Raw genomic sequence first — 14,779 nt, forward strand, 5'->3', positions numbered from 1 at the left:
CCTGGTCTACAGAGTGAGATCCAGGACAGGCACCAAAACTACACAGAGAAACCCTGTCTCAAAGGAAAAAAACAAAAAAAGAGCTGGGAGTGTGGCCCAGTGGTGGAGTGTTTGTGTAATAACACAAGGTCCTGAGTTCAACTCCTAGAGTGGGAAAGTAGAGCCTGGGAGGTTAAAATGAGAGTAGGACCACTGCTAACTAGGAAAAATACTGTTTCTCAATGCTGCTGCCACTGGTGGTGATGGCGGCCTGCGTCACAAGTGAGTTAAAAAACCCGCGTGGACCCCAGACCAATGCTGAGGAAACAAGATGCAGGAAGTAGCCAGATCTGAGTAGAGAGAGCGTGGTTAATACACCCAACCTAGCCACGTGCCTCTGACCACAGTGTCCCTGGAGCCCCAGAAGGGGAAATGACAGTCTGTGCATCACAAACCCCAGCGCCCACTGAGTGACAACAGGCTGAGTCACCCCACAGAGCAAGCTCCTCCCTTCCCCACAGCCAGCTGCCCACAGGGATCGCTGCCTGTCAGAACTCAGAGCCGACAGCACCCACCCCTACCTTTCAGGGACTCGGGGCCAGCCTGTGGGCAGAGCAGAGGGGCTTCAGCAAAGGTGGTACCCAAGCCAGGGCAGCCAATGTGGCCCTGAGAGGAACCCAGCCAGGCTCTCAGGAGGACACAAGTCCCCTGGAGCCCAAGTCTGGAAAATCTGGCAATGCACAAATCACAGCCTCTCTCGGGTCTAGAAAGTTCCACTGTGCAGGTAGCAAAGAAGGTGTGTGCAGGGCAAGGGCATTCCAGGTAGGGAAAGTGAGGCAGCGGCCAGGGCAACAGCAGGTTTACGATCCACCCCCTCTGGGCTCTTCCTGTGAGCCTGGCCGCTGTCCACTGTGTTCACCTGGCTCACACCTCAGAATGTGGCTGTATTTGTAACAACTTCTCTCTCCCAACAGCAAAGCTCAACTGAAAGGTTAGGCTGAGCTCAGATCTGGGTGGATTGGTATCTTCATAAAAAAGGGAAATTTCGTTTTGTGTGTGTGTGTGTGTGTGTGTGTGTGTGTGTGTGTGTGTGTGTGTGTGTGTGCGCGCGCGCGCGCCTGCATGTTTGCATGTGGTGGTGATGCGTGCATGAGCACACACATATCCCAACATTGGGGGGAGGGGTCCAGGCAGGAGGAAGACAGCAAGTTCGAGACCAGCAAGACTACATAGCAAGACTCTGGCTCAAAAGAAACCGAGGGTGGGATAGGCAAAGACTTGAGAACGCATCCCTAAGGAATAGTTAAATCAGGGCTGGAACCCAGGACCAGGGACTGAGCAGCAGGACGTGGACACCAGGCCGAGGAGGGCTGAAGTCAGTGCCCCAGCTGCCTCCAGCCACCCCCCACTGCTCCGGGAATGCAGGATGTGAAGGGGGCCCTCGCCAGGCTGGCAGCCACCCAGCTTGGCGTCCTTCCCCACCACCCACCCCCACTTCCTGGCAGGGCCAGGAGTGAGCAATTCCAGGCTCCACAAATTCCAGGCCCAGCCTCAACAAGGGAGGAAGCAGAGAACTTTCTCACAGTCCTGGGGTGGAGGGAAGGGCCATGTCTGGAACTAGCCTTGTCAGCTCCTGCAGGGGGTAAGAGAGCTGGTCTGGGGTAGGGTTTTCTGTCATAAGGCTCTTTGGTACCTCCTCTCCGGCCCACACATCCAAGACCTTCCAGCTGAATGCTTGCTGTGTGGAGGCTCACAGCATTTTTGTTTCAGCTTTATCTGAACCAGCTCGTTCCTCCCCCTAATACCTCCATTTCAGAGTCTCTACTGTCATATACTCCAGGGAACTGACCGGTGGCTCCACAGCCTTTTCCTCATCCTTCTCCTACCTGACCTGGGGTCCCCTACTCTGCCACAGTAGGTAAGCTGGCAGCCCTGGGAACCTACAGAGGGCTCATGCGCCAGCAATAGGTGAAGAAGAAGGGTGCCCCAGACCAGGCAGCCAGGTCCTGAGCCAGAGGCCCAGCTCCAGGGCCCTGGGAACAGGAGCCCCTTTGTGGGCAGCAGGGCAGGGCCCAGCCCAGGTGGCAGGGCTTGGCCTGGCTGAAGACCTGGTTCCCTCCCATCTGACAGATTCCAGAAAGGGCGGAGGCCCTTCAAGAGAGGTGAGGTGAGCTGGGTTCAACCAGGCGCCTACACCTCCCTCACCATCACGGGGAGCTGTGCCCGAGAGCAAGGTGGTAGCCGCTTTGCCTCCCCCTGCCTCTGGGACCACATCACCAGGCCAGGGTTATTTCTTCTCCAGGGGCAGAAAGACGCTCCTCACCTCACACTGGGAGACATCCTTAAGCCTTTAGAATTCCTCAACGCCCTCTAGACCTGGCCTCGGAACCATCCCAGCCTCACTTCAAGTCTTACACACACAGAGTACTGTCCCCATTCCAAGTCACCCTTTTTGGGAGCCACAGCCTCTTACAGGAACAATCCCCACCCTATGCCTGCCCCATCACCTCCTCCAACACAGGACAGCACCTCCCCAACACACACACAGGCTCCTAGGAGGCTCCCAGCCAGCACCCAGCACAGAGAACACCATCCTGGTAGCTCATCTGTGCCACATCTGTCTCCATCACACAGCTGGCTGTATGTGGGCAGGGTTCATGCCTTGCTCCTTTCCATAAGCTCAGAATAGAAGCCATAACTGTTTGTCGAATACATGAATAAACTAAAGAGTCAAACCATGAGTTTACAAGGGAGGGAGGGACCTTTATAGATTGCCATGTGTAAAGAAGGAAATTATATCATAAGAAATATTTTGGGGGCTGGAGAGATGGCTCAGCGGTTAAGAGCACTGATTGCTCTTCCAGGGGTCCTGAGTTCAATTCCCAGCAACCACATGGTGGCTCACAACCATCTGTAATGAGATCTGATGCCCTCTTCCGGCCTGCAGGCAAACACAGAACACTGTATACATAATAAAAAAAAAAAATCTTTAAAAAAAAAAAAAAAAAAAGAAATATTTTGGGCCAGACAGTGGTGGCGCACGCCTTTAATCCCAGCACTCAGGAGGCAGAGCCAGGCAGATCTCTGTGAGTTTGAGGCCAGCCTGGTCTACAGAGACAGTTCCAGGACAGGTACCAAAGCTACACAGAGAAACCCTGTCTTGAAAAACCAAAAAAAAAAAAGAAAGAAAGAAATATTTTGGTATGTGGTGTGACAGGATCTCACTGCAGCCCAGGCTACCCTAGAATCACTATGTAGCCCAGGCTGGCCTCGAATTCACAGGGATCCTCCGCAAACCATTATTCTCATCTACAAGAAAAATCTTGACCAAGCACAAAGCAGACTCATGCTACGGACCCCCGTAGGACTCCCAAATTTGCAGGGATCCTCTCGCCATTTCACAGAGAACTCAGAGGGAAGTCGATCTCCATGAAAGTTCATCTTGGTTGTCAACTTACAATCACCATGGAAACAAACCTCTGGGCCTATCTGTGAGGAAGTTTCTAGACTGGCCTAACTGAGGAGGAAGAGTCACCCGCCGGGGCCCAGACTGGATAAAAAGGGGGGAAGGGCTGACAGCAGCAGCCTCCAGCGCCCTCTGCTCTCTGACTCTGGGTGCGGTGTGAGCTGCTGCCACACTCCTGCCCCAGGCCCTCTGAAATGTGAGACAAGGTAAACCTTTTGTCCTTTAAGTTGCCTTTCTGGGTGTGTTTGTTACAGCAACAACACTAAAAACTAGGACGTCTCCAAACATAGCAGTGCTAGAAAGTGGCAAAAATCAAGATGGTTTTGGGATTGTGGGTCCAGAGGCTCAACAAGTACAGCCCTTGGAGAACAATTTTCCAATGTTGCCTTGGCAACACAGAAGTATTTTCATCAAGGAGAAGGATTAAGAGTGATAATCAAAAGTTTCTTACGACCTCAGAAGGGAAGGGAGAGCAGATCGTAGAGCAGGGTTGCCATACCATCCACAACCACTGGGTGTCGCCACTCAGCGCATTAGTAAGTGCTGCCACCTGCTGGCACCTCACCATTGTTGCAGTGTCGGACGCAATCCTGAAGCACGGCCTGCCATTTGTCCTGTTCGGCTTCCGTCATCATGCAGAAGTAGTAGTGACGGGCATAAGGATGCCACAGGATGAGCGGGAACTGCGTGGGGCACTTAAGGATGGGGGTGGAGCCCGATTTCGATGTGGTCCCTGTGGAGACATAGCTGTGAGAAGCTGCCCTCTGCCACTGAGGCCTAGGCTCAGGCCTAGGTAAGGCTGTCCTGTCCTCAGGGTGTCTCAGCAAGGAAGCAGCTGACCTTCACTTTGACCTCCACGGTTCAGCTACAGTAACTGAGAAGCCTGGCACCGTGTGGCCCCTCTTTCTAGAACTGGAAATAGGTCACCCCCACCTTGATCGAGGGTCAAGACTCTAGTTCGTTACATTCTTGGGTTTCCCTTCAAATTTCAACAGTAGAAGCCAAACCGGTGGTTTAAATATCCAGGGAAGGAGGGAGGCACGTGGGCAAACAAAATAAACAGAAAGGACTTTTTTTCTATCGCTTTGGCCCTCATGGATATTTTAGATCCAGCAAGACAACAGGTCCTGGGCTCACCACTGAGGTCAGTAATACAATAACAGTTGTCTATGGTCCAGCTTTGGGTGGCTGGGATATGCTTACAGGGCACACCCCGAGGCCTTCGGGCCCTCTCAGCACCAAGGTTCAGTTGATACTGAAGAACTTGACATCAGAAGGGAAGGGGCTTTACCTGTGTGGTCCCAACAAAAGCATAGAGAGTCAGTCCTGGAGTCCAGGAAAATCGACTACTACGTGGCCTCTACAGCCACATGGGCTTTAGTTCCAAGCCTCACATCCCAGGTGGGGACTGAGTAGAATGGGGAGGTCTAAGATAATGCCTCAGAAACCCCTGGCAGGGTCACCATCATCTTCCCCAGAGACAGCCATGGTCTCAGGGAGGTGGGAAGGGCCTCCATCACAGAACTCTGGTGCATATGGCTTTGGCCTAGGCAGGGCCTGGCTGAGGGCCCACATGATCTGGGTCCAGACCCTATCCACACACAGCCTGGGGCAAACTCAACCTCATGAGCCTTTGGAGTCTCCCCTTTGAGGGCTCAGTTTGTTCAAGAAATCTGCAGACATTCTAGGCCCCACTGGCTGCCCTGCAGATGGAGCCCAAGCAATGGGCTCAGGGTCATCCCCTTCCCTAGCCAATCCTTAGGCCCATGTAGGACAGTAGGGTCGGAGACCACTTACCCGGTAGGGAATTGCCAACAAGCTCCAGGTACTGGTCTACAGAGGTGAGAACTTTGTAGCCTGCACTGTTAATGACGGCTCTGGGTGGCATCTGCCGCTCATAGGCCTGAAGAGAGCAAGAGAAATGAAGCCTCATGGTTAAGAATGTGGCCAAGCACAAACCCCCATTTCCAGCTGGCTCCAGGATTACTCAGCTACTTGTCCAAGGTGGGGGAGGGGAGAACTAGAGGAGTCAGAAGTGACTGACCGACCAACCAACCGACCAACCGACTGACAGGGCAGGGATGCAGCCTCATGTGGAGTGCTTGCCTGGCACGCTCTAGGGACTGAGTTTAGTCCCCACAATGGAGGGCATGGAGATTGACTGTCGTATTATTGGAGATGGAGTGGCATAGACGAGACCCAGCTCTGGGCCTTGACTTCAAGAGCTGGGCCAGGAGGGAGGGGAAACATCCATACAAAACACTCGGTACAATGCCAGTAGATAAGCTTTGTTAGGGGACAGCGACTACCATCACTGCCACTGCTGCCTCTGGGACCAGCGAGTCTGTGATTGTCTGTTACATATGAGACACTGCTGTGGATGCTCTCAAAATATAAGAGGTGGCTCATTTCCAATTCACAAGGACAAGAAGTAGGCGTTGGCTCTGAACCAGGCCTGTCTCCAGAACCCAAGGGCTTTGACATTACCTTGAACTGCTCACCCCAAATTTCTAGGTTCTAAGCATCGCAGTGTTTCAAGGGAGAGTTAGGTCAGTGCCCAGCTTTCCTTACAGCTATGGGAGGAAAAATGATTCTGACCCAATTGCCCATACATCAGGGCTGCCAAGCAGCCGTCTGCCACTAGGGGACAGACAGCTCTGCTCTGAAAAAGACAGGCCTGTCTTTGCGGCAGTGCTGGAGAAAAGTTGGGCAGATAAAATAAAATCTATAACATAACCAGGTGGGACTTCTCCCAAGGGCTCAAAGCAAATACAAAACATGGTCAAGCTCCCATTTCTGCTCAGACCCACATCAGGGCAAGGAGGATTGGGGAAGGAGAATTCAGGAGCCCCACCCAGAGAGTGGCATGGAGGGGCAGATGGCCAGCAAACAGCTGGTGTGACTGCGGAAGCATAAGGATGGAGGGGGCTCCTGGGAGAAGTAGGAAGGCTAGACACGAAGGAGACCAAGGCAAGCAGAGGGCAAGCTCTGCGTTGAGCCAGGGATTTGGTGGGGCTTGGGAGTGACCAGAGGGCAAGAAGGGTTTATGATGTGGACACCTGGGCAAAGGGTAAAAGGACACTGAGAGAAAGAGCCCCAAGGCAAACAGGTCTGGAGAAGTGGAGAAGGCTCAGAAAGTTTGCTTTGGCCCTGGGAAGTCCGTGGAGAAATACTGGGGGCAGGCATGAATGGGAAAGCATGGAGTCTGGAACCTCAGGTTTGGAATGGGGGTCACAGAGTAAGAAGGAGGTAAGTGCAGAGGAGGGTGGCTGGTTGCCAGGAGCACACCGGGCTCACTCACCACTTTGTTCTCGTACAGCACCAGCCCATAGTTGTGCGGCACCAGGCTGAAGCGATTCCTCCACTTCTTATTGTCCTCCTGGTACTGGAAAAGGTTCCCAGAAAAGATGATGCGTTCATCCAGGGGCACCTGTGGGCAGGAAGTGAGCGTGAAGCCAAGAAGGAACAAGGGGGTCCCAACAAGGTGGCAGCACAGCCATCAGGGCTTGCATTTTAACTCCTCATAGGGTGTCACCTACACACACCACCGCCGCCGCCGCCACCACCACCGCCACCACCAAATCCCTGGCCTCATCAGGGATTTGCACTGCGCCCACTGTACGGATGAAGGCCTGAGGTTTAGGGCAGTGAGGGACTCACTCGGGGTTCAAATATAATATGAGTGGAACCCAGCCTGGGCATTTGGAGCCAGGCCTAAGGTTTCTCACTCTCCTCTGGTCCAGGGGAGCCCCCCCAGGGAGGGAACTGGGGAGCAGGCTGCTTCCCCTGTCCACCTGCTACTTCTACTTCAGGGCACAGCATTCACCCAGCTGGAGGACACACCATTAGGCCAATACTTAAAAGGTCCTAGTATGTGAGCAAGCCTCTGCCCAGCTCTGGGCCTCAATTTCCCCTCAAAACAATGAAGACTTGAACTTATATCCAGAGAGCATCCCAGCTCTGCCAGCTGGCCAGGTGGCATCCCTGAGTCGGGGTGAGGAGAGACGTCAGACCAGCGTCCAGGCAAAGAGTTGAACTATGTGGGCTGCAGACACGCTCAGCCATTCCTACAAACCCTACAAGGACGAGCAAGACTCGCATTCAGCTCCCTCCTCTGTAAAATGGAGACTGTAGCCAACACCAGGCAGGCAGCCTATACAAAGCCAACAAACAGTGACCATGTCAGGAGTCTGCCAGAGTGCATGAGACATGTTCTCAGCTTCTGGGCTGACTTGGACATGGGAAGGGATGTCTTTACCCAAGCCGACACTACAGAGATCAAGGAAGCTTCTGGAAGGGAGGTACAGAAGCTGCAATTGACTGTGGGGCCCGGGGATCTAGGAATCTCCATTTCTAGGCAAGTTCTGTTTATTCTATGATAAACATAGTACCAGTTACAAAACAGACCGAGTACTCTATGTATGGATGGGAAAAATTATGACTTTGCGTCTTGGTCTGTGGATCTTGCTCCTCCTCCTTCTGTGTTCTCTCCTGGCTCCTTTCCCTAGCTGCCCCACCCCCTCCCCTCTCCCACTCCCACCCTCAAACCCCCCCCACACACACACCCTTGCTCCTCAGGGGGAAAACTACACTCTTAAAAGGAGAGCCCATTGTGCTCAAACAATAGCCCCAAGACCAGTTTCCTCTCTAGAAGAAAATATTTACAGGAAAAAAATGGGTCTGCTCCCTCCCCCACCCCAGGTTTTGCCCTGGTCAGAAGGCCCCCCACTTGGTGGTCTATATTTAGACTTCTGTAACCCAGCCCTCCAATCTGTCTTTTCTAGAAAGAAAAGCCAGGGTTTTCCTAACACCCTGGGAAGACCCAACCGGCGGCTCAGCTGGGCATCTACAACCACCGGAAGGCCCTGAGATTAGGAACAGTCCCAGAGGGTTGACTCTGAGGAAGTGCCTGAGCCATGAAGCCAGGCTCCGCACCCCACCACTGAGCACATCCCCAGATCCTGGGCCATCTCACTGAGACTGCCTGGCTGCTGGGTTATATTTTATTTTTAAGATTTTTTTTTTTCCAAAGGTAAACTGAGGTGTTGCAAGCAAGCCTCTAATCCCAGATTCAGGAGGGAGGTAGAAGGAAGGGGACCAGAAACCCAAAGTAATCCTCAGTTACAGGTGGAGTTTGAGGCTAGCCTGGGCTACATGAGACCTTACTCAACAGAAAAATTAGGTTTTCTCAAATGGCAGAGCCCTGTTTTGAGTGAAAGGCCTGTGGAGGTCCACAATATTCCAGACCCTACAAACCAAGGCTACCCTTGCCACCCACCACTGAAGCCAGAGAAGTGACTCCCCAGCGACCCACAGAGCGGGTGTGTGTGTGTGTGTGTGTGAGGTTCTCCACCACAGAACAACTACTGATTACTTTGTTTGCTGGGTTGGAAGGTGAGACACCTCTTTCTGTGTGTATGTACCCCAGATGGCCTTAACTCCTGCTGTTCCTCCTCAGCTCCTGAGTGCTGGGGTCACAGGCCCATCGCCTCATCCTGACCCATTTGTTCTTTTACTGCAATGATTGTTTCTGTAGAAAATGCCTGTGATCACTCTGGTGACTAACACTATTTCCCTTCTATTTCTGTAATGACTTCGTGTGGCAGTCAGCTTCATGAGCCATCAAAGAAAGCCCCTGTCTCTCAGGAACCATCAACAAATTTCAGGCCACTCTTCTGGCTACACGTCCCGTTTGCCTGCAGTGAGACACAGGCCTGTGAGTGTGAAAAGCCGGACACACAGAGAAATTGCTTACCACAGTATCGGCCTCACGCAGCCTGAACCTTTTGTCTGTCTCTGATTTTGTTCTTGTTTTGAGACAGGGTCCTAGGATATAGCCCTCCTTGGCCTGGTGCTCACCACGTAGCAGCCTAGGCTGGCTCCTACCTCAGCTTCACAAATACTGGGATTACAGGTTTGGGTCCCCACGTTGGATGGGCCTCCGACCTTGCCGTCTAGACAGGAAAAGCAGTTTAGGCCCTGCTCATCCGGGCTGAATTCAGGCCTCCCTTTCCTCACCACACAGGTGCCGGTGCACACCTGCCCGAGCCAAGGCCAGGCCACGTCCAGACATCTCTGCTCTAGAGTCACACACGCAGCAGAGACAAACAGCCCACCCTTTCTCTCCTCCCAAGGCAGGCTGCAGGCGGGGAGAAAGGGTTCTGGGCTAGGAATCTAAGCCAGCTCTGTCTGCCTCCTGGGCCCAGACCAGGTCCTCTGCGCTAAGCTTGGGACTTTGTACATCTGGATTCCCTCTGTCCATCAGTTCCTTCTCACAGCCAACCCCTCCCTGGCCCTCAGGGCCTCGGTGGAGCAGCCTTTTCCAGACCACCAAGACTCGGGTGTCATATTCCCAGGTCCCACTGTACTGTGCAGACAGCTGTTCACTGTCTGTCACCTTGAGCACTGCTTGGAGCCTTAGCACCTGACCCTGCAGCCACAGTCATCTATATAATCTTCTTGTACACTGTGAAGATGTGTCTTTGCCAAGGCACCTTCCGGTTGGTTTAATAAAGAGCTGAATGGCAATAGCTAGGCAGGAGAGGATAGGGAGGATTCTGGGCAGAGAGAGGAACTGGAGATGAATCTAGGTGTGCCAGAATGCCAGCAAGACATTGCAGAAATTAGACATACAGAGAGGTGACCGAGCCACGTGGCCGAACGCAGATTAATAGAAACAGGTTAATTAAGTTATAGGAGCTAGTCGGGAAAAAGCCTAAGCTAAGGCCAAGTTTTCATAATTAATAACAAGTCTCTGTGTCATTATTTGGGGCTGGTGGGCCAAGAAAGTCCGAATACAGTCATCAGCAAAGATTTCCCTTCAGAGAGCCCTGGAGTAGTGTTCCAGGCACGTAGCTAGCCTCTGCCTCAAGTTGGGTAATTCAGCAGCCAAACCAACTGTTTCCTTCCTGATTTCACCCCAGCCCTGTTACCTCCAGGTCTATCATAGTCCCCACTCCAGGCCACACTGACTCCCCAGGATAGAGCCAGGAAGCTCCTCAGCAAGCCTAAATCTAACGCTAGCAATGGATAATGAATGACAAGGTCCTCAGGGGAGGGAACCTAGAGCATGTGGCCTGGGACAGCGTTAATGGATCTGTGAAGCGAAGAAGCAGTGTTAATGGATCTGTGAAGCCACTTCCACACTGGAGGGGAGGACGCAGGACCAGAGAGGTTTGCCACATTTCACTTGACAGTGAGTAACCTGAGCTGTCAAGACTGCAAAATGTAGCTGTGACAATGGAGAGGTTGCACTGGCGGGGGTGGCAGTGGGGGGTTTGCACTGGCAGTGGGGGGTTTGCACTGGCAGTGGGGGGGTTGCACTGGCAGTGGAGGGGTTTGTACTGGCAGTGGGGTGGTTTGCACTGACAGTGGGGTGGTTTGCACTGGCAGTGGGCAGGTTGCACTGGCAGTGGGGGGTTTGCACTGGCAGTGGGCAGGTTGCACTGGCAGTGGGGGTTTGTACTGGCAGTGGGGGTTTGCACTGGCAGTGGGGGTTTGCACTGGCAGTGGGGGGGGTTGCACTGGCAGTGGGGTGGTTTGCACTGACAGTGGGGGGTTGCATTGACAGTGGGAGGGGTGGGTTGCACTGGCAGTGGAGGGCAGGGACCAAGTGAGGGAAGGTTACCTCAGCCAATGAAGGACCCTTAGAGACCAGCCCACCAACACAGGGAAACAAAGGTCCAGAGAAGCCACATCAAAGGCCTCATGGGAGAAGGACTGGCAGAACCCAGGATGGACCCCCCCCCGCCCCCCCGTGTGCCTCTCACCTTGCGCCAGAGCAGCTGCGCCTGCGGTGGACCGGTGCCCTCGATCTCATGGCGCATGCTGTTGAAGAGGGAGACACCATATTGGTCCTCGTAGAAACGGAGGAACTCTCGCAGGATCTTCTCAGTTTTCTCTGAAAGGGAAGCATGCATGAGAGTGTGAGGCCTAGGGAAGGTGTGTGGACACTAGGGAATCAAGTCTGCAAAGTCCCGCGTGAAGAACTGTTCACGCGATACACAAATGCCCTTTCACCCAAACTGGGACTGGTCACCTTAGTCTCTCACACGCTAGGCAAGGGCTTTGGCCGTGAGCTGTCTGCACAGTGGACACCCACTCCTGACAGGAAGCTGGTCAGCGGCCACACAGAGAGAAAGGAAAACCACATCCAACAGGCCTACGAGAGTCTCGGGCTCACTGGCGACCAGCACCAAGTGCGTCTGCTTTTCCCCTGGGTGGACAGGGTGTGGCGAGTGGGGACAGGTTCCCTACGGTGGCTACATGCTCCTTTTGATGCCTTGCTCACACCTAGGACACCACGTAAGTGAGCATGGACCAGCTAATGTGCAGTGGTGGGACTGACCAGCATAAACCTGTCCACCCAAGACAGAAAAAAGCCAGGCTACGGTGGAAGTGACTGGTAGACCCTGTGAAGACAGGTGGGAAGTAATGGTCTCATACGCTGAACACAGTCTCTGAGCAAGAATGATTCATATTGGCGAAAAGGAACTGGTGAGGGAAAGGTGTGGTGGCCATGGGCTCAGGCCTTCCCGTGCAGGGATTGGGGGGTGCAGAAAGCCTCCTCACTTTCATACATTTGAGTCATTTACTCATGATTCAAATTCATCTACCAAATTACCCTTTTTTTCTTCCTCTTTTGAGACAAGAGCGCATGTAGCCCAGGTTGGCCTCTATCTCTCTACATAGCCAAAGCTGACTTTGAACTCCTGATCCTCCAGGTATGAGCCACCAAGTCCTGTTTAAAGGTCAGGGGTCAAACCCTGAGATTCATGCAGGTTAGGTACACACTCCACCAACTGGGCTATTGCTGTGTAATGTTAATGTAAGACGTGTTACACTTGGTTATGCTATGAAAACTTTGTTTAATGACGCAAAGATGTGTTGTATTCTTTTATGCTGCATTTGTTTAACTCTGTGAAGCTGTGTTACTCTGCCTGTCTAAAACACCTGATGGTCTAATAAAGAACTGAATGGCCAATAGCTAGGCAGGAGAAAGGATAGGCGGGGCTGGCAGGCAGAGAGAATAAATAGGAGAACTCTGGGAAGAGAAGATCAAGGAATGAGAAAAGGAGAAGGGAAGGAGAACATCGGGGGCCAGCCACCCAGCCACACAGCAACCCACAGAGTAAGAAGTAAAGATAGGTACAGAAAGGTGAAAGACCACAGAGAGGCAAAAGGTAGATGGGATAAGTTAAGAAAAGCTGGCTAGAAACAAGCCAAGTCAAGGCTGGGCATTCATAAAAAAGAGCAAGCCCCAGTGTGCTTATTTGGGAGCTGGGCAGCGGGACCCCAAAGAGCAAAGAGTAAAAACTACCACAGCCCCAACCCTGTGGGCCAGCGACTGGCTTCTCCTAGCTGCTCGCTTCTCTCTGGTGCTAAAGCAGTTTCAGAACAGAAAGGGTCTCCAGAGCAGGCCCAGCAGGCAGCAGGTTCAGTACTGATCCTGCTTGGGTGCCCCTACTTATAGATGGGGAAACTGAGGCACCAAAAGGGCTCAGAAGAGCCTCCTCGTCCTAAAAAGCTGCAACTAGAATCTCAACCTGAGGTTTATAAAGCTCCCCTCCCTGGGCCTCAGTTTCCCTTGCACACTGAGAGGGCTAGAAGCAAGGACAGACCACCCTGCCTCCGCTGACAATCTTGGATTATAGTTCCAAAGACCTAGTCCTTTATCTGGGGACCCACTGACCATCTCCAGGTCCCTAGAGTCAGTGACCTAGGTATTCACCCTTCTCAATGGTTCTGTGAGGCAGCGTCCATATCATGGCCACTTTATAGAGGAGGAAACAGACCCAGAAAGGTTCTGTCATTGGCACAAAGTTACACAGATAGTGAATGATGGAACTGGGATGGACCCCCGGGACCCAGCCAGTTGCTGGTGGCCAGGGAGAACCCAGGGCTCATCCCACATTACCGCACTCAGCACCCCTATCCCTGCCTCAGTGGCAGTAGAGGGGGCATGTGCTCTGGGTAGCTCAACTCACCCAGCACTCCACAAAGCCAGCCTTCCATGCAGCCCTTTCCTAGACTGAGGTCATGTCTGTCTAGATTCTGATTTGGGGAAGGAGGAAGAATGAGTGAGGAGTGTGTTTGCATGCCTGTTTTATAAAAACCCGCAGAGCAGCAGTCCCCAGAGACTTCGGGAATTGTCCTGGAGATAATAAGGCTGGGGGAAGGGTGAGGCTGGGGGATGACCATGGGCCTGTCACCCCCACAGCTATTGCTGATAGAGTGCTACCCCCAGGGTGGGACACAACTTCACGAGAGCTTGGTGCCACCACTGTTCCGGGTGGGGGAAGTGGCGGCTCAGGAGTCCCCTGTCCTTGGGCCGGGTTCTGCTTTAACTCCCTGCAGGCAATGAGCGTCCTGACCAACATGGCCGCTTAAAGCTTCAGCCACAACTCTGAGGTCCAATCCAGGCCAGGGACCCTCAAACAGAGCTTTATCCCAAAAACAGCAAATGTGGACCTGCTGCCTGATCAGGCTCAGGAGGAAGCTGCAGTATTTAAAAAAAAAAAAAAAAAAAGACTTGAATCCGGGCCTGCCCAGCCCATGGCAACTCTCGTCTACCAGGCGGGTGGGTGCCCGGTCTGGGAAATGCCGTGCTCCAAAGGGTACAGCTGGCCTGTGAAGGAAGCAGGAAGAGCAAAGTGAGCCAGGCAGAGGCCCAAGTCATGTCCCATCAAACCATTGAGGGCGTCTGAGACCAGGCTAGACAGGCTGTGTAGTGAAAGAAGCTTCTGGAAGCCCTGAAAGCAGACACACCAGAAAGGCCTGTGACCAGTGACACCGGTGGAAGCTGGATCAGCAGGGGCTGCAGCTGACACTCGTGGGCCTAAACATGCTGGGCTAGGAGCAGCCAGGGCAGCCCCAGGGCCTGGGGTGAAAGTCATGCAGTGTCTTTTCACACAAAGTGAACGTAAGTCACCCAAGGGAGATGGGGCACAGCTCTGGAGAGGAAGCAGGAAGCCTAGGGAAGGAGAAGCCACGGGGCCCAAGGAAAAAGTGGAGAGAAGGGCAGAAATGGGGTGGGATGGGGGCGTGGCTCCACTAAATGATGTGAAAAAGGGGGCACACTCACGTATCCAAGAACAGAGCGCCCGGCGGGAGCCCTGCTGCACCTGACTGCGGTCCCAGGCACTCTCGACTACCTGACCTCAGGAACCATAGCACACTTGACCCAAATCTGGCAAACCCTTTGGCAGCTGATCTTCCAGAATCGACCAGCACACGAGAAGGCGGGACCCTCCTGCTACATATCTGCTTCCAGTTCTGGAGCGGATGGGCCAGGACGGGATGGACTAGGGCGGCAGCTGGTGTTGGGGTTACAGA

At 53.3% G+C, this 14,779-nt stretch overlaps 1 protein-coding gene across 1 annotated transcript in view; it reads right to left on the minus strand.

Moving 5' to 3' along the window:
- Niban2 (niban apoptosis regulator 2) overlaps positions 1-14,779 on the minus strand; it is a 50,507-nt gene that overhangs the window by 7,428 nt on the left and 28,300 nt on the right. The window contains exons 2-5 of the mRNA XM_052725973.1: positions 11,215-11,345; positions 6,747-6,875; positions 5,243-5,348; positions 4,011-4,178 (exon numbers count right to left, since the gene is read on the minus strand). Of these exons, the coding sequence (XP_052581933.1) occupies positions 4,011-4,178; positions 5,243-5,348; positions 6,747-6,875; positions 11,215-11,345 (534 nt within the window). The remainder of the gene's footprint in view (positions 1-4,010; positions 4,179-5,242; positions 5,349-6,746; positions 6,876-11,214; positions 11,346-14,779) is intronic.

Source organism: Peromyscus californicus, unplaced genomic scaffold (genome assembly GCF_007827085.1).
Source record: "Peromyscus californicus insignis strain IS unplaced genomic scaffold, ASM782708v3 Scaffold_7__1_contigs__length_154581171, whole genome shotgun sequence".
Classification (NCBI taxonomy): domain Eukaryota; kingdom Metazoa; phylum Chordata; class Mammalia; order Rodentia; family Cricetidae; genus Peromyscus; species Peromyscus californicus.